This window comes from Crocodylus siamensis, chromosome 1, assembly GCF_052110815.1.
Source record: "Crocodylus siamensis isolate JL-2025a chromosome 1, ASM5211081v1, whole genome shotgun sequence".
NCBI classification, from domain to species: domain Eukaryota; kingdom Metazoa; phylum Chordata; order Crocodylia; family Crocodylidae; genus Crocodylus; species Crocodylus siamensis.
In genome coordinates this window covers 46,326,472-46,345,535 of record NC_143395.1, presented here as the reverse complement: position 1 = coordinate 46,345,535, position 19,064 = coordinate 46,326,472, and the positions used below count along the sequence as shown (strand labels likewise).

At 46.6% G+C, this 19,064-nt stretch overlaps 1 protein-coding gene across 21 annotated transcripts in view; it reads left to right on the top strand.

Moving 5' to 3' along the window:
* The window catches only part of DST (dystonin), a 486,590-nt gene that overhangs the window by 224,977 nt on the left and 242,549 nt on the right, over positions 1 to 19,064 (top strand). For all 21 annotated transcript variants that reach the window (XM_090034292.1, XM_090034349.1, XM_090034342.1 and 18 more), the window contains one exon: positions 6,298 to 6,464. In XM_090034292.1, coding sequence (XP_089890418.1) covers positions 6,298 to 6,464 — 167 coding nt within the window. The remainder of the gene's footprint in view (positions 1 to 6,297; positions 6,465 to 19,064) is intronic.

The following is a 19,064-nucleotide window of genomic DNA, read 5'->3' as shown; positions in this document are numbered from 1 at the left end:
AGGGGCAAGGGACTATAAGTTAGTAGTGAGGATGGGGGACTGCAGGTTGGGGGTGAGGGGCACCAGCAGGGTTGGTTGCTGTGGGTCAGGAGTGAGGGACACCTGTGGGGATGGAGGGGGTGGAGCTGTGGCTTGGAAGTGAGGGACAGTGGCATGGCTGGGGAGTATGGGGCACTGTGTCAGGAGTGAGGGGCACTGGCAGGACTGGGAGTGCTGTGGCTTGAGAGTTAGGGGCAATGGCATGGGGAGGGGCAGGGCACCTGCCTATTAGGGCTGCTTAGTGCCACAAAGCAGCGGGGGAATAGCCATAGCTGGACCTGCATCCTGGTGAGTGGAAGGGCAGGGTGTGCTCTGATTTTCTATGATAAAAAACCTGAAATCAAATGCCAAAATATATAGGTATTTAGAATGTATTTTACTATAAAGATTGAGGCACTGGTAGGCTTCCAAATAGCTTTAAAATTGTAAATAGAGCAATAAAATAGTGTTCAACTGATGCCTATATATAGCGGCATTTCATTTTAATCAGGGAAAAACATGGATTTTTGGCGTTTTAATCAGAGAATTTGCCATTTTTATCACAGAATTTTCAATTTTTAAACAGAGAAATCCAGGCTGCTCAGTGATCGGGAACAGCTACCATGGTTTCACCAAGAAGAAGTCATGTCTAACCAACCTGTGATAAGGAGGGATGTACCTTGTTCATGGAGGCTGACCCCTCGATTTCACAGGAAGAATGCAGGCCCAGGCAGCCATTTACCAGGTGGATCGTGGTGGCCTCCCCATGCCTCTGATTAGCTGAGGGCCCCTAGTAGCTGTGCACCTTGCCACTGATTGGCTGTAGGGGCTGCCCCTTACCTGCAAAGACTCCTCTCACTGCCAGTTGGTGGAGAGGAACAGGGCTACATGACGGGCAGCCCTCTCGGCCAAGCAGTGGCAAGGAGCTGGGGTGGGAGCCATCTTGCCTACAGCCCTCTGAGTGGGCAGTCCTCCTATACCCCAATCCTTCTTCCCTGCCCTGTCAGGCTGCTGCAGCACACTTAGGACTGCTGTTCCCTCTGAGGAGCCAGCATTTTCTTTTCTGTAAGGTTTTCTTCTTTTTTCCTTAGATTTTGTGGGCATTGCCCAGATTTCATGGGCAGTGCTGGATTTTGTGGAGTCCATGAAATCATGAATTTGGTAGGTCCCTAACGATAAAATGGCAGGCTCTGTGGATGTGGGGAGAGCAGTGGATATGATATACCTTGACTTTGGACAATTTGCCATGACATTCTCATTAACAAGCTAAGCAAATACAAACTATACAAAAATACTGTAATGTGGATACATAACTAGTTGGATCATCCTGCTCAATGAGTAGTTACTAATGCCCTAGTGTCTGTTTGGGAGAAGCTCTCATCAAGTGAATCTGACTAATCTAGTCTCTTTTTATGACTAGGTTACAAAGCACCTGGTCGCAAGAGTAAGGGTAGATATCATTTACTTAGACTTTAGGAAGGCATTCGATATGGTATCCCATCCCATCCTGGTGAACAAATTAAGAGGCTGTGACTTGGATGATTACACAGTCCGGTGGGTGGCAAATTGGCTACCCAAAGAGTGGTGGTGGATGGGTCGGAATCGACCTAGAAGGACGTGGACAGTGGGGCCCTGCAGGACTTGGTCCTTGGACCGATACTCTTCAATGTCTTCATCAGTGACTTGGACAAGAGAGTGAAGTGTACTCTGTCCAAGTTGCGGATGATACAAAACTGTGGGGAGAAGTGGACACACCGGAGGGCAGGGAACAACTACAGGCAGATCTGGACAGGTTGGACAAATGGGCAGAAAACAATAGAATGTGATTTAACAAGGAGAACTGCAAAGTGCTGCACCTGGGGAGGAAAAATGTCCAGCACATCTACTGCCTAGGAAATGACCTGCTCAGCAGCATGGAAGTAGAAAGGGATCTTGGAGTCCTAGTGGACTCCAAGATGAACATGAGTCGTCAGTGTGACGAAGTCATCATCAAAGCTAACGGCACTTCATCGTGCATCAGCAGATGCATGACAAACAGGAGGTGATACTTCCCCTCTATCAGGCACTGGTCAGACCTCAGTTGGAATACTGCATCCAGTTTTGGGTGCCACACTTTAAGAGGAATGTGGATAACCTGGAGATGGTCCAGGGAAGGGCCACTCGTATGGTTAAGGGCTTGCAGGCCAAGCCCTATGTGGAGAGACTAGGGCACCTGGACCTCTTCAGCCTCCGCAAGAGAAGGTTGAGAGGTGACCTTGTGGCTGCCTATAAATTCATCATGGGGTCACAGGTGAATTGGTGAGTCTGTACTCACCAAGGCGCCCCTGGGGGTTACAAGAAATAATGGCCATAAGCTAGCAGAGAGCAGATTTAGACTGGACATTAGGAAGAACTTCTTCACAGTTAGAGTGGCCAAAATCAAGGGAGGTGGTGCTCTCCTCTACCCTGGGGGTCTTCAAGAGGAGGTTAGGATAGGCATCTGTCTGGGGTCATCTGAACCCAGCACTTTTTCCAGCCTATGCAGAGGGTCGGACTCGATCTATTGAGGTCCCTTCTGACCCTAACATCTATGAATCTGTCCAGGGTCTGGTATTTTTCAATATCGTTATTAGTGATTTGAATGATTGAGTGCAAGCTTAGCAAGTCTGTGATGACACTGAGTTTGGAGGAGTGGCAGACACTCTGGAGGACAGGGCTAGAATCCAGAGTGACCTGGATAGACTGGAAAAATGGTCCACATTCAATCAGATAAGATTTAACAAAGGTAAGTGCAAAGTTCTGCACTTGGGACAGAATAATTGCATGCAGAAATACAGCCTGGGGAATGACTGGCTCGGCTGCAGTATTGCAAAGAAGGACCTGGGGATTACAGTAGACTGTAAGCTGAATATGAGCCATCACTGTCCTTTTTTTTTGCAAAAAAAGCCAACAGCATACTGGATTGTATCATTAGGAGTGTCACCAAATCAAGAGAAATGAATCTTCCTTTCTGTTCAGCCCTGGTGAGGCCTCACCTGGAGTACAGTTTTGGGTTCCACACTTCAAGAAGGATGTGGACAGATTGGAAAGATTCCCCCACATAGAGTGACAAAAATTATTAGAAGCCTGGGAAGCAAGACTTTTGAGGAAAGGCTGAAATACCTGTTTTTTAAGTCTAAAGAAGAGAAGACTGAAGGGGATTGTAATAACAGTCTTCAAATACCTGAAGGAAGATTATAGAGTATGGCCATAGGAGACAGGACTAGGAGCAATGGCTTTCAGCTATGGTAGAAGAAATTTAGATTGTAGATTGGGCAGAACTTTCTGATTATCAGGGCGGTCAAGCATTAAAACAGGCTACCTAGAGAAGTTGTGGAATCTCCATTGTTGGAAATTTTCAAGAGCAGGTTGGACAGAGTTGGCTGGGATGGTTTAGTCAGGGATGATCCTGTTTTGAGCAGGGGGCTGGACTGGATGACCTTGTAAACTCCCTTCCAGTCCTACGACTCTGTGATTAGGACTTCTGATTCTGCTCCCCTTGACCACCTAAGCTTCTCAACCCCTTTATAAAAATTAACACAGACCAATGAATAGAATATCAAAATTTATGGTATGTAGATTCTTGAATGGTGTCTATATCCATGGTGCCCAGGCTCTAGAATGGATCAGAACATGAATGACTGGTGCTTCCCAAGACTGGGGCGGAACCATGGAGGTGAGCAGGGACTGCCCATGGCCGCCGGCATTGGTGGTGGTGAATGGGGACCACCCACAGCTACCGGCATCAGTATCAGTGGCGGCGAGCGGGGACCATCTGCAGCCACCACCAGCAGTGTCAGCAGTGGGGGTGGGGTGGTGAGCAGGGACTGCCCACAGTCGCCACTTTGGTGGTAGGGCGGGGTGTGTGCGAGTGGTAACTGCCTGCAGAAGCTGGCGGTGGCCAATTTTTTTTGCGGGGGGGCACATGCCCCCCCCGCGTTGCCTATGGATGCTCCAGTCCTTTTCAAATGATGGGAGCATTCTTCAGAAGTGATAACAAGCTGGGAAAGGCTAGGCACAAAAAATAAAGTCTATGTTATTGCATATAATTTAAATACTTACCAAGGTTTCTCTTCTTTTTGATCCACCTTGCAGTCTGGTATGCATGGTAATGCAAATTTCATACCTGCTTCAGAAATTTTTGTTGGGTGCTTAAGCAAGATTAGGCAGACAAAGTTCTTTGGCTAAATCTGGTATCTTTTATTTTAGATCAACTAAAATAGTTGGAAAGAATATTTTGTGCAAGTTTCAGGTACAAACACCCTTCCTTCATCAGGCTACTTTTCATGAAGGCTTTTTTGGGACTTATCCAGTGATCCCTTTTCTAAACATACCAATTTGTTTCTAGAGGCTAATTAAACTATGCTTTATATCAGGGGTATCACACATACAACTTGTGGGCTGGATCTGGCCCATGGAGCTGTATCATCCAACCTGTGGGTCTTGTGTGCAGCATCCTTGGCCCCTGGGGTTGCTGTGCACAGTGGGCCAGCATAGGGCATACAGTCCATGTAGTGTGTGGGCTGAACCTAGAGCTGCACAAAGCATGGGGGGTCCAGGGCATGGGCTGCATGTGGTACCCTGCTGGAGTGGCCCACTGTGCATGGATGGCCTGGGGCCCAATCAGGACCAGGTCTGGAGCTAATGTGCAAGCTAATGTGTGGGTACGGTACTGCAGACTGGACCAGCAACCCTCAACTGGCCAGCAAGGCTGGATGAGTTTGACACCTCTGCATTACATGAAAACATTTTGTTACAAAATAGAAGTATCATTTATATACAGTAATAGTACCTTCTTATACATCTTTAAAAAAAAATTGCAGTCTTTATTTGTCTTTGGTGACAGCCCCAAACTAATTATTTTCAGATAGAATGAAAACAAGCTTATTAGATGTGTGGCAGAATTTATTTCTGGTCCATCCTGCAATTCTCCAGAGTGCTGAAGAAAATATTTTACATTAAGAACTAGAGGTACACCAATACATTGGTCCCATATGGGATCAGCACCAGTATAGAGAAGACTGAAAGTATTGGAAAAAGGCTTTTTTTGCCTGATGTGGTTGATAATGTGGCCAATAAATGCCCTGTGTATGCTCACAGCCACAGCATGCACGGGGTCAGGAGCACAACCTGGCAGCTTGGAGACCAGCATCTGGCTGGTAAGTCTGGTGTAGGGGGAGAGGTGCGGGGAGGGGGCTGTGCTGGGTTGTTCCTGGTGGGGGCTGGGCAGGGCTGTGCTGTGCTCAGGGCATGCAGCAGCAGTGCTGGGTGGAGGCTATGGTGAATACTGGGGTGGCTGCAGATCCTCTACCCCCTGTAGCCCTGCTCCCAGCACTGCCGCTGCCCACCCCGAGCACAGTGCAGCCTGGCCCAGCCCCTGCTGGGAAGAGCTGGGCACAGCCCTGGCCCCAAACTGCAGTGGCATCTCACCCCGCCCTGCACAGATCCAGGGGTGCATGCCCCCCATGCCCTCCCGGGGTGCATGCAGGGTGGGAGCCATCCCCCCCACCCCTCCAATGAGCTGCTTGCGGCTCTATCCTGCACCTGGCCCCGGCTGAGCAGTGCCTGCCCCTGCTCTACTCCCTCCCTCACCACGGGGACCCCAATCTGCCCCCCCACACCTCTTCCCTCCCCCCACCACTTCCACCACACCAGACTTACCAGCCCGATGCTGGACTCCAAGCTGCCTGGCTGCATATCAGAATCAGATTGGTATCGGCTGATGTGGCTCCTTATCAGCCATCAGTACTGGCCCAAAAAATCTCTATTGGTGCACCCCTATTAAGAAACTTACTGTCAAGTTTCAGTCTATGTTGTTGTCCCTGAATTGCATATAGCCTTAAAGATTCAAGTTTATTATAAGTTAACCTTTGTTTATAACAGAACTAATAATTATAGTTCACGTTATCCACCGAAAGTCAAAAGGTTAATATTTTTGGATACCATGTCCTATGTAACATTTTATACGAGTTCAGAACAAGGGTATTATATTATCACAAGTAATTCAGATTTTGATGAGTTAGTAGTTTAGAAAGATGCAAGGGAAGTAATTGCATATTTGATAATTAATCTGCTAAATAAATATAATATTTTATTTGAAGTCAAAAGCTTCAGTTGTGCATTTGAAAACACATCAGGTTATCAAGGATTGAAAAATCCATAGTGGTGAAAGGCTGTGAGTGTTTTACTGATAACACCCTTAGTTTTGTTAGTGCTAGCTGAATACAAATACTTAAAAGAAGTCTGCTTCTTATGTTTTAGATATCTGATATCCATGTTACTGGAGAGTCAGAGGACATGTCTGCTAAAGAAAGATTACTCCTGTGGACACAGCAGACAACTGAGGGTTATGCTGGAATTCGTTGTGAAAATTTCACTACCTGCTGGCGAGATGGAAGATTATTTAATGCCATCATTCATAAATACAGGTAATTGTACAGTTTATTCCTCTTAAACACCTGGAGATATTTTGGCTTTTTATTATACATCAGAGGACTGCAGCCAACAAAAAAATGGGCTCTGTGGTCTCTGTCTTGTGGTAGCATTATAGTAGTGGAGATTAAATGGCTCTTGGAAAATCCCTTGCCTTCTGGAATCAAGCCTTTTATTATATGTTACATGCCACATCTTTCTTTTTTAGAGAAGAACCTTAACACCAAACCTTTATACTGAAAATCTGTCATGACACCCCTCTAACTATACTTGGGACAGTGCTTACCTAGTACTATGTGGTGACTTCCAGGCGCAGTTAGTGAACTCAGACTGGTGGGACAGTGGCGTGTCCTGCTTGTGGGGTGGGTTGTAGCTGGCCAGAAGTGGGGGAGGGTTGCAGCCTTCCCACTACTGGTCGGAGTGCCTGGCTGGCTGCAACCTCCCCCCACCCATGGGATGCTCCACCACTACCAGTCTGAGTTCACCAGCCACGCCTGGTGACTTCCAACCTTCTCCATACCACTCTTTTCCATAGTTAGAACCTTCCTGGAGACATTTGAGGAGCAGTTTTATTGCATCCAGTAGATAAAAATGTGCAGCTTGAGACTTATTTGTAGGATTGATTTTATTACCCATTCTGGGCATGTAAGTATCCCCATTATACAAATAAGGTTATCCTCATAAAGAAACTTTTTCCTATAATAAGGGCACTTATGTGCCCAGAGTGGGTAATAGAATTGCTCCTACAGGTAACTCAGAGTTAGCTTCAACCTGGTGAAATACCATTTTGCCCTTGGTTTCTATATAAGGAGCTTAATAGTTGCCCAGGAGATTCTACCTCAGCCTGAGCACATTCAAACCCACATCTCCCAAGCAAGACCAACGTGCAGGATCAGCAATATCAGGTTTATTAGACAAGGGTGTAACTATGCAAACATAAAACAGATACAAGAAACTAAAACAGGTACAAGAAACTGTCGGTCACTCACACATGCACACACACAAGGTGACTGGGTTGGTAATTGGAGACTGAAATTGGTGGCGTGCAGTCCTATCCAAGAGCCACGGGTTGATGATCAATGGCCGATTGATGTCATCCCGAGCCGGGGTTGCTGGCTGATCCTGTGGTGGATGGCTGGTGCAGGTTACACGGTGGGGGGCAGGTCTGGATAGCAGAGGTGTCCACCAGGGTCACGTTCCCCTGCTTTTTTATCAGGCAGTTCCCTTGTGATACTTTTGGGTTTGAAGCCCAGATGGAAGAGGGGCTAACAGCGGTCGATTTCTCATTGATGAGAGTCCCACCTGGTGGGACGTGCAGTTTTGAAGTGTTATTCTTCTGACTGTTTTGGGTGGGGGGCTCTTGGAATTCACAATTGGGGTGGTGCTGGGTTATTGGAAATCCATACTGTTCCTGATTGCTTTCTGAAATCTTATTTCCAAATGAATGCAAGGCTGTTTCTGTTTATCATTGCGTTAATGGGTCCATTGCTTCCACCTTTGTCACTATCATACGCACACACTCACACTCCAGGATCAACTATTCATATAGGTACGATTGACATTACAATAGGGTTACAACATGTCTTGACAAGCAAGGGGAGAAGCAGGTTACAACATAACAAAATGGCATCTTGGCATTACAAAATTGGGGCTTAACATTACTTTGGTTAACCGTGAAAGCAGACCTGAAGTATACAAAACCGGTGTAAAAATAGCACAAAATAGCAAAAATTTGAATATAAAACAAAACTAGATAGCAAAATTAGTGATACATAACCTAAAAGAGGCTTATATATATATAGTAACACATTGCAGTGCACAGACTCATTTCCTTGACTTAGCTCACAAAAGATTTATCCTAGACCTTATTTCATATGGGGGGATGGGAGGCGGGTAGAGAGGAAAAAGAGAAAGATAGGAATGGATGGAGGAAGGGAAGGAAGTGTGGGGTCTTTCTGCTACAATACCATTTTGCCCTTGGTTTCTGTATATAGGAGCTTAATAGTTGCCCAGGAGATTCTACCTTAGCCTGAGTACATTCAAACCCACAGCTCTTAAGAAACAGAGAGATGCAAGATGGTATGCAATTACCCAAATTTAGTACTACAGTGGTGTTCAGCCTCTTGGTGCCATGGACCAGATGTGTGGTGCAGAGCTGTCTGTGTGCTGGCTCATCTGTGGGTTTGATCAGACCCCATCACCAGGATTAGCCCCACACTGCTAGATTGGGGCCCTGTGCAGCTTCCCTGGGGCCCCCAAACTCCTGGAGTAGGGCACATCACTGCCTCCCCTGGCCCTGTGCCAGTGGATTGAGGCTCCTCACTTCCTCCCTGGGTCTCATATTGCCTTTACTCAGCTCCCCTCTATAGGATTGGGCCCTACGTTGCCTTTAGCTAATCCCTGTGTGCTCAAATCGGGCCTTGGGCAGCCTCTGTTCACTGATCTAGCTTGCTGTTTGGCTTCCAGAGCTTCCCATGAGTCTGTAAACTCAGTAGCAGAGGGGCAGCAATTGCTGCCACCTCCCCCGCTGCCAACTTTCCAGAGCCATTGGGACCGCTGTGGACCAGATGACTGGTTCTGGCCCACAGGCCAAGGCTTCATCACCTCTGTACTTACTAGAATAAAAGTGTCAGTGAAAGAGTGCTCTGGGGTAGATCCAATAAAAGTGATGCATTTTAGCACCTAGCTTTTAGTTGCCTGGTTCCCCAAGGAACTAGAATCCAGATCCTTGAGTTAGGGTTGCCTAAAGGTGATCCTAGTTTTCTGTGATAAAGAAAACAAAATTCTCTGATTAAAAAAAAAAACACAAAAAAGTCCATCTTCTCCCACCCTCACCCCCGTGACCTGCTGCACCTTCATGACAACTAGCATTTTATTTTCACTAAGTTTTTATTTTTGTTTTCTGGTGACTCAGAAGATTCTCTGTAGCTGCAAATTCCACATTTTCCCATGGCAAACCGTTTTCTAGATCCCCGATGATCACTGATGCCTAAAGGTGTGATCCAAAACCATGAGCACTAGAGCTAGAGAATAGGTGAGTGCACTCACTTGGAAGGAGACAGTCCTGGGTTCTGGTCTCTAGTCCAAGCACTGTTTCTGTATTTTACATTAATCACCCATTATAATTACCAAAGCAGTCATTAGAGCAGGGATTATTGCTTCCAAGTGAACTGCTTAACCACTTGACTAGTAGTGTCCTTTATCTTGATATTTTGCTGCACAGTAGCATGAAACAGCTTCACCTAGATTAGTGTATAACCTGCTGATTCTGTTACTCTCCTGGGAGGTGAGAGCTGCAGGTTGGAACCCTCTTAGGTGGAGAAAGGTACCCTACTTCCTAACTGTTTGCTCTAAAACCTGGCTTGCTCTACAAATGCAGAGTGCCTTCAATGCTGATTTTTTAGGCACCTAAGTCCCTTATTGGATCTAGCTCAGAGTTATTTTATCTTATTGACACGTCTAACTCAGTAATTATTTGGGAGGAGAAACATACATCATTCATGACTCTCTACTGCTTTTGGTAATACCGCAAAGATAAAAATAGAAATAGCTGGTAACTAGCTGCCCTGATTGACAAGTAAAAGTAGTCTGCACAGCTAAGGCATGTTTTAGAGAAAACAAAACAAAACAGAAGAGACACAGAGGAAAAGAGGAGGGCTAGATGAGTTTTCCAGTGGAAAATACTCTTGGGATCCCTGTCAAAAGCACATGACACTATTTCTTATAGCCTTCTAGCCTTTGCAGCTGACTAGCTAGTAGCTGTGGTACAGTGCAATTAATGAAAAGTAAAACTTTTGAAACCTATATAGTACTGAAATATTTGTTGGTGTCTTATTACTGTAGTGTTCGACTATTGGCATAGGAAGTCGCCCCTTTACTAACGTTCCCTTTTCTGACCATGGAGGAATGGGGAAATACAGGGATCTTCTGGACAAATCCCTCTCTTATATTAAGCAAATGACTGAATGATTCAGGGTAGTGGACAGACAAATTATACTGATTTAAAAAGGGAGAAGAGGGAATTTACCCTCAGCTGTTCTGTAGTAATTATTTTGTGTGTTCGCTTTTTTCCCATGGCAAATAGAAGCTACACCATGCTTTCTTATCCAGCGTAGTTTTGCTTATCACAAGATCGGAAGAAAGACATGAAACAGAACTGAGGAATAATTTGTGCAGTATATCCCTCTTTTTTGTAACCTGCTAGGCTAAGTTCAGACAGTCAAAAAGCCTGAGGATGAATTGATTCAGTCTTTGCAGGTTGGTGTAAGATGCAGAGATTGAACTGATAAGCAAATGAACACATATTCACTTGACAGGCAGGAGTGTGGGGGAGCCCAATCAGAGGGCCACACGGCAGGGTGGTACGCAGTGAGGGAGACCACACAAGTGGGGGAGAAGGGGGTTACAGGAAACCACATGTAGCAGAGTGATTGGGAGGAGACTATGGAGAGGCAAGAGGAAGTCCATGTGGCTGGCAGGGCATGTGGCAGGGAAAGCATGGGGGACAAAGCATGACAGCAGGGGGAGTTTGTAGGGAGGATCCTGTGCATTAGATGCTCCAGGGCATGCAGCCTCCAGCTGCTGAGAAGTTGGATAGCCTTTGTATAGCCCTAGGTTTTAAACAGGTTAATGTTTAAAACCTCATGGGCTTCCTTGCCAAAGATACAAAGTCAAGTTTAGCCCTAGTACAAGGGGGTAAAACTTGATGCTTGGAAACCACACTTAGCTGCTATGGTAATAAAAGCCTCTGAAGTACCTGGGTTGGATAAAAGATGCACAGAACTCCTGCTAATCTTAATAGTGTGCCTAGGCTGAATATTGGCTAAGTACAGACAGTCAAAAAGCCCGAGGCTGAATTGATTCAATCTTTGCAGTTTATTCAGTGGTCACTCCTTAAGGAGACGATCCTCCAAGCCCAAAGGGGGGCAATCCCAACGTGGATCAAAGGGAGCAGGAGGGCACACAAGCCCCCATGGCTCACCAAAAGCATCCGGGAATGTCTTGTAGCTAAAAGGGAGGCGTACACCCAATGGAAAGGAGGGGACATCACCAGGGATGACTATACTGCAGTTACTCGGGGATGTAGGGGGGCAGTCAGGAAGGCCAAGTCAGAGATGGAACTGGGACTAGCTTCCCGGATTAAGGACAATAAGAAGTCCTTTTTTAAATACATAGGGAGTAAAAAGAAGGTCCCGGGTAATGTGGGGCCCTTGCAGGACACGTTGGGAAATTTGGTCGTCACACTAGATGACAAAGCCAACATATGTAACGATTTCTTTGCCTCCATTTTCCAAAGCAGGGACTGGAACAGTCACCCCCCCTGCTGGGCCCCCCTCAGGCCCCAGGGGAGGCATACCTAGGCCAAGGGTTAGTGAGGAACTAGTTAGGGAACTTCTGGAGGGACTGGATGTATTCAAGTCAGCCGGTCTGGATGATCTCCACCCTAGAGTACTAAATGAATTGGCTGAGGTCATTGCAGAACCCCTGGCATGGTTTTACGAGCACTCATGGTGCTCTGGTGTGGTGCCGGAGGACTGGAAGAGGGCCAGCGTGGTTCCCATCTTCAAAAAGGGGAAGAAGGAAGACCCGGGAAACTATAGGCTGGTTAGTCTTACCTCGGTCCTAGGCAAGCTGTTTGAGAAAATTATTCTGGTGCATATCCACAAGGGGCCAGCAGGGGGGGTCATGCAACATGGGTTCATTAGAGGCAGGTCCTGTCAGACCAACCTGGTGGCCTTCTACGACCAGGTCACCAAATCCTTAGATGCAGGGGTAGCAGTGGACATAGTCTCCCTGGACTTTCAGAAGGCCTTCGACACTGTCTCTCACCCTGTTCTCATTAAGAAACTGGGGGAACTGTGGTGTGTCGACACCCACACAGTCAATTGGGTCACCAACTGGCTGGAGGGCTGCACCCAGAGAGTGGTGGTGGATGGGTCATTTTTGACCTGGAGGGATGTGGGCAGTGGGGTTCCCCAGGGCTCAGTCCTTAGGCCCGCACTGTTCAATATCTTCATCAGTGACTTGGACAAGGGTGTAAAAAGCACCCTGTTCAAATTTGCTGATGACACTAAGATGTGGGCATGCTAGAAGGGAGGAATAGCCTCCAATCGGACCTAGATAGGCTACAGGGGTGGGCGGATGAGAATAGGATGGGATTTAACACTGACAAGTGCAAAGTGATGCACCTGGGGAGGAACAACCAGCACCATACCTACAGGTTGGGGAACTCCATCCTTGTCAGTACAGAGGCGGAAAAGGATCTTGGAGTCATCTTGGCTCCAGGATAAACATGGGCCGGCAGTGTGGGGAGGCAGTCAGGAAGGCTAATCACACCTTGTCATGCATCCACAGATGCATCTCGAGCAGGTCCAAGGAGATGATTTTCCCCCTCTGTGCGGCACTGGTCAGGCCGCAGCTGCAGTACTGCGTCCAGTTCTGGGCGCCGCACTTCAGGAGGGATGTGGACAACATGGAGAGGGTCCAGAGGAGGGCCACTCGCATGATCAGGGGGCAGCAGGGCAGGCCCTATGAGGAGAGGCTACGGGACCTGAACCTGCTACAAGAGAAGGCTGAGGGGGGATCTAGTGGCCTGTTACAAACTAGTCACGGGGGATCAGCAGGCATTGGGGGAGTCCCTGTTCCCTCAAGCACTACCAGGAGTGACCAGAAATAACGGTGACAAGCTGGCAGAGGGTAGATTTAGGCTAGATATCAGGAGGCGCTACTTCACAGTCAGGGCGGCTAGGATCTGGAACCAGTTTCCAAGAGAAGTGGTGCTGGCTCCTACCCTGGGGGTCTTTAAGAGGAGGTTGGATGAACACCTTGCCAGGGTCGTTTGACCCCAGTACTCTTTTCTGCCATGGCAGGGGGTCGGACTAGATGATCTACTCAGGTCCCTTCTGACCCTAGAAACTATGAAACTATAAACTGAGAAGCAAGTGAACCCTTCACTTTTGATTTAAGAAAGGCAGCCACATGCCTGCAGTAGCTCAGGCCAGAAGCTGAGGGGGTGCTAGAGCGTGCGTCCCAGGCTGCTGGCTGTGGCCAAAGCGAAGGGACTGAAGCTCCAATGCTTTTTCCCCCTCCTTGCACAACCAGAGGGGTGTGTGGCCAGGCCCCAACCCAGGGGTAGCATACTGAGGCCAGGGGGAGGCATGATTTAAACCCCCCACCATGGCCCGCATGACACCACAGCCAGGCTTCTGCCCCTTCCCTGCTCCACGGGAGAGCTGCAGGGGTGGGGCTAGCATGCTGAGGGAGTAGTGGAAGGGGAGTTTAAACCCCTTAGGCTCACTCGGGACCCCAGCTGGCCAGGGTTGCAACCCCTGCCAGGCTTCTGGCCCCCTACTCCCTGCACAAGGTGGTGAGGGCAGCCCCTGCCAGGGTTTCCCCCCAATTCCCTGTGGCTGGGGTCCCATGGAGGGAGTTTAAACCCCCTTCCCTCCCCTCCACTTGAGCCTGCTGGCCCAGGGCTAGTGTCTGGCCACACCCTTTCCCCCTCTGCTCTGGGAGCGAGTTAGGAAAAGCCAGGCAGGTGCTGCTGCACCCCTACCAAGCAGACCCCAGCTGGGGTCTTGTGCTGGTGGGAGATAGTGTTTAACTCCCACTGCCCCGGCCCCCGCCTGAGCATGCCAGCCCCTGCCCCCTCCATTCCAGCGGGAAAGTCTGGTAGGGTCTGCTTGGCCCCTGTCAGGAAGACTTGGCTGCAGTTCCCAGCCACCCCCCCCCCCCTTGATTCCCAGCTGTTTTCCCACCCTCCATTATCAGCCATCCCTTACTGCTCTGGCTAGGGAGCAGAGAGGCAGGTATAAGCCTGGTGTGCTGGAGCAGACAGTCCAGGGCTGCAAAGCATCCTGGGATGATGGGGGACTGTGATACAATGTGAACCAGGAAGGGGCTTCGGACAGAATTCCATAAACTGGTTTGACCTAAACCAGTGAAGTCTGATACTACATTCAACCAGGTTTATCTTAAATCAGTTTTGGCCATTTTAAAATGGGTTTATGTGCACTGAATTTCTGTTCTGTTACAGGTTTAAACTGCTTTCTGCTCACTTAAACCAGTTTGTGTATAACTTCTGCCCCTAGCCAGTATGTGCTGCAGGGTCCTCTGGCTGACAGCATGGACTAATACAGCTCTGCAACCAGAAAACTGGTGATTAAGTAGGATTAGGAAATGTCGCCCCCATCTGACTAGTAATGGACAGTAATCAAGGGAAGCAGCTGGTTACAATTATCCCCAGGCCAAATGAGAAGGGGTTTTTCTGCTGTTAATTTAATTTTCAAGTATGTTCCTACCTTAGTGCTGCAGGAAACTTTACCATCTGTAGGGGCTGGGTGGAGGAGAGGGTCTGGCTTCTGAAATGTAAAGCTGCCAGAAGAGGGGCAGTCTGTATGAGGTAATTGTGAGCAGGTCCCTGTTCTTAACTATGGAGTTATAATTTGTTTCTTCTGGGCTGTCCACAGCATACTGCTTTAACTCACTAACCTGTCTGTCTTGGCACAGGAATGAGCGCCTTTCAGCAATATAAGCCCCTTGTACATGATCCGCACTATAAACATGTCCAAAGTGATCAGGGGACTTGCCACATACCCAGAACAAAAGGTACAACACTCCTCTTTCAGGCTTCCCTCAGCTAAGTAGGAAGAGGTGGATTTACAGCTGCTCTTTCACTCAGCACTTTAAAGCTAGTTTACTGTTTTGTATAATGATTGGTATTAAAAGCAGCCAACTGGATTGGCGCTTTGCAAGGATACTGCATATTGCTGGTGCTCGTGTTGGAGCAGTGCAGGGACAGGTCCCTGGGTCTTTTGTGTTGCATGGGAGAAGGAAGAGAAGCATCTCTTTTCCTGGTGTAGCTGACTCCCCTTTGTGCCTGCCAGCTCAATGGAAAGCTGTGACCAAAAATCATGTTCCACCCCACGCTCCCTGCTCACCCATAAAGGGCAGGGAGTAGCCATTCACTGACAGTCACCCCCTATTCAGCAGTCTGGTAATGCAAGGAGCCAGTGCAGTTTGTTTTGCACACATGGTGTAAGAGTTGGTCATTAGGTCTCCAGAATTAACTAATCACTGGTTTTGTCTTCATTCACTCGTAAATGAAGACATTAAATTGCCTGGTGTTTTTCACAGAGCAGTCCTTGTGTGTGTCCTCTCCATTCCTTTTCTCAAAACATTGAATACATTTTTAAGAGGGCCTTTGCTCTGCTCTGTGGAGCAACAATACAGTATATTTGTACCTCAGTTTCCACTGTGGTTGTAGGTACACAAGGAATGCAGGATTGAGTTCTTTACGTGTTCATTGATGAATTATAGAAGTTGAAAAATATTGCTGAATTGGAACCATTTAGCTTTAAAAATTATTTGTACCGATTTTTTTTTCCCCAACACATGGAAAATCTCATTTGCCTTTTGTGGGAGCAAATATTTCATTTTAGAGGAGCTTCCTGTGTTCTGTATTTTTCAATGACTTCTGGCATTAGTTTCCTAGACCACTGCATACTGAACAATATTTCACTCTTCCAATCATACCATACAGGTAGGTCCGCTAAATCATTACCATATTTACTCAACTTTTAAACAAGTTTTTTCCCCTCAGTCAACACGGGGGAAAAAGGAAACTGTATTAAGTACATTGTCTATCCTTGAACTGCTGCTAAAATCAACATGTGCTCAGTAATGGAAACCAACAATGAAGCTGATTAAATGCAGCCAATGCTGAGCATGACTATAAAGTACATGGCCTTTCTAGGGCAAACATTCTGATAGGAACCCTTTTTTTTGGCTCTTAAAAAACAGGTGGGTATTCCCTCTACAGCTCCAGCTTCAGGGACTCTCTTTGAGTGAAAGCCAACCCCTTAAACATGCAGCCGTTTCTTACTCTCCATAAACTAGTTTTAGCACATGCTAATAAAGTCCTTAATAATGTTTCCTGTGGTCCCTTTGGTATAGTCTATATAGTACCATCTCCTGTGCTAATGACAAGTTTATTTTGGTGACATACAGAAAGCAGCAGACCCTTTCCCAAACTCTTTTTAAATATGTATACTCTCAAAACACATGTCCCACCATTGCTTCTTCCTTGCACGTCTCCCTTGGCCACCTCGATGTGTTCATCAAGCTCCATCTGTGATGCACCTCTCTTACTGGTAAGATATTTTGTACAACCATCCATTCTAGGTCAGCTTGTTTCATAGTAGGTTGGGGTCAGAAGGGACCTGAACAGATCCTCTAGTCTGACCCCTCACCACTGGCAGGAGCACATGCTGGGATCACACAACTCCAGACAGGTGTTCATCCAACCTCTTGCTCCCCTTTTAGTTGTTTACCCACTACAGCGCCCCACACCTTCACTTGTTCTTCTGTGAAGCTGCCTACCAGCACCATCCTGTCTTTCTCCCTTATTGCTTTCATCAACTTCTTATGATCCTTCACAACCTCCAGCCCTACCTTCCCTACTGTATACATCTGTATGAAACTTTCCATCCTGATGTAATGAATCCATGGTTGCCACACCCATGGACTCTTTAAAAAGGTCTGATATACTCCCCATTTCCTCAAAATTGCAGCTGTATGAAATCGGGTGATACCCACTGCTTTCCCCTTTCCTTTCATTACTGCCTTGCATATTGGGCTTACATATTTTGCATAGATGAACAGTCCCAAGTCTGGCAATCCTTATCCCCTCATTTCTCTTGCTTTTTGCAGTTCAGCTGTAGCCAACCTTTCTCTTTAGGCATTCCTGTATTCCCTCTATACTTACGCTATCTGCTGCCACATCAGTGGGAATACAATTCCTGTACATAGAATAATCAGCAGTAGCACAGCCTTAATTGCTACCACTTTTCTGGCAAAGGATAGTGTCCTCCTGGACCACAACTAGAGTATATGCCATAGCCTTGCTGTCATTTTTCCCATGCTGTATTACCTTTCCCTTCAGTGTTCATGGGGATTCCTGGCACTCTGATTTCTCTCTTATGTGGAGGCCCAACTTCCCCAAGTCCCTCCAGTTACCCACTCCCATTATGGTGCTTTTGGATTTATTTAGTTTAGCCCCAATCGGTTCTCCATACTCTGATGTATGCTTTAGCACCCTTTCCATTGAAAGTCCATCTCTAGCTACTTACCTTTATATCATCCATGTATAGTACACATTTTATCTCTCTCCCTCCCAGTATCTTTACTCCTTTTAGCACCTTGTCTTTTCTTACTCTTTGTGCTAACAGTTCCATGGTGCACACAAATAGTTGTGGTGACAAGAGCACCTTTGTCTCACCCCGTATGGATTTTAAAGGCCCCACTTAGGTGCCCAGTAATTTGGACTTGGCTGTCTGCTTCTCTATACAATAACCGTATCCAGCATATACATTTCTCTGGGAACCCCATTTTTCCTAGCACATCAGATATGTAATCATGATTCAGTCTGTCATATGTCTTTTAAAAAATCTAGGTTTGCTAGATTGGTGTTTGTTTTCCTGTCTTGGATGTGGGACAGTGTCACTCTGATCACTTTGGAGACCCTTCTACTTGGTAATGCACATACTTGGTCTTCATGTGTTATCTTTTGGAAGTTTTTCCTCATCCTCAAATCCAGCATCTTGGCCCTTAACTTATAGTAAGAAGTGTAATCAGTCTTCAGTTTTTCAGTTCCTTCTCTCCTTTCTTAACGAGTAAGCCTCTTGTAAAATCTTTTCTTGCTATTTCCTCAAAAACTTCAACTATATCCTTCCCTACTCAGGCCCAAAACTTCTCATAAAATTCCATAGGCAGTCTATCTGCTCCTGGTGATTTTTCTCTTTTAAAGGTTTTTAAACACTCTTCCATTTCCTTTAAGTTTATCTTTTCTTCCATCTTCTTTGGTACCCCCTCTTCTACATTTTCTTCAGTCTCTTCCAAAAGAGTCTTCATCTTCATTCTGTCTGTTTCCTTCTGGTATAGCTCTTTGTAGAATCTTCTTGTCACCTCCAGCACTTGCTGCTTTTCCACCCAGACACCATGTTCTTCCTCTACTACTTTAAGCTCTCCTTTTGCTACCTTCACTCTGGCCAAAAAGTTTTGGGAATACTCTTCATTTTCCTCACTCAGACTGTCTGTGCTAAGAACAGTTTCTCTCTCATCTTTCTGTTAAACCAGGCTTGCCTTATTTCTTCTAGCTAGTGTCATACCTGTCTTCCTTCTGCGGCTTCTGTTAGCAGCTCCTGTATCTTTCTTTGCAGCTGTCTTAGCTCTTCATTCTTTTTCCCATGCAGCTTTGGCCTTCCTTCCTGAAGAATTCTCCTATCCTCCTCTTCATCATTATCCACGGTTTTGTGGTATTCCTGCAATATTTCTTCAGTTTTTGCCACATATCTTTTAATTTTGTAACAGTCCCTTTCCTCTCATAGGGCTGTTACCAAAACTCATTTCCACCTTCAGCATCTGGTGATTAATATGTATTACTTTTCTTTCTGTATTACTTTTCTTTCTTCCTTATCCCAATTTCTTCTGATGCAAGAACAAAGTCCATTCTTGATTATTCCTTTCCACTGGGGTCTCTTCTAGTGAAAATTTTCTCCCTTGCCCACATATCTCTTAGCAACTCTTACTATATTTAT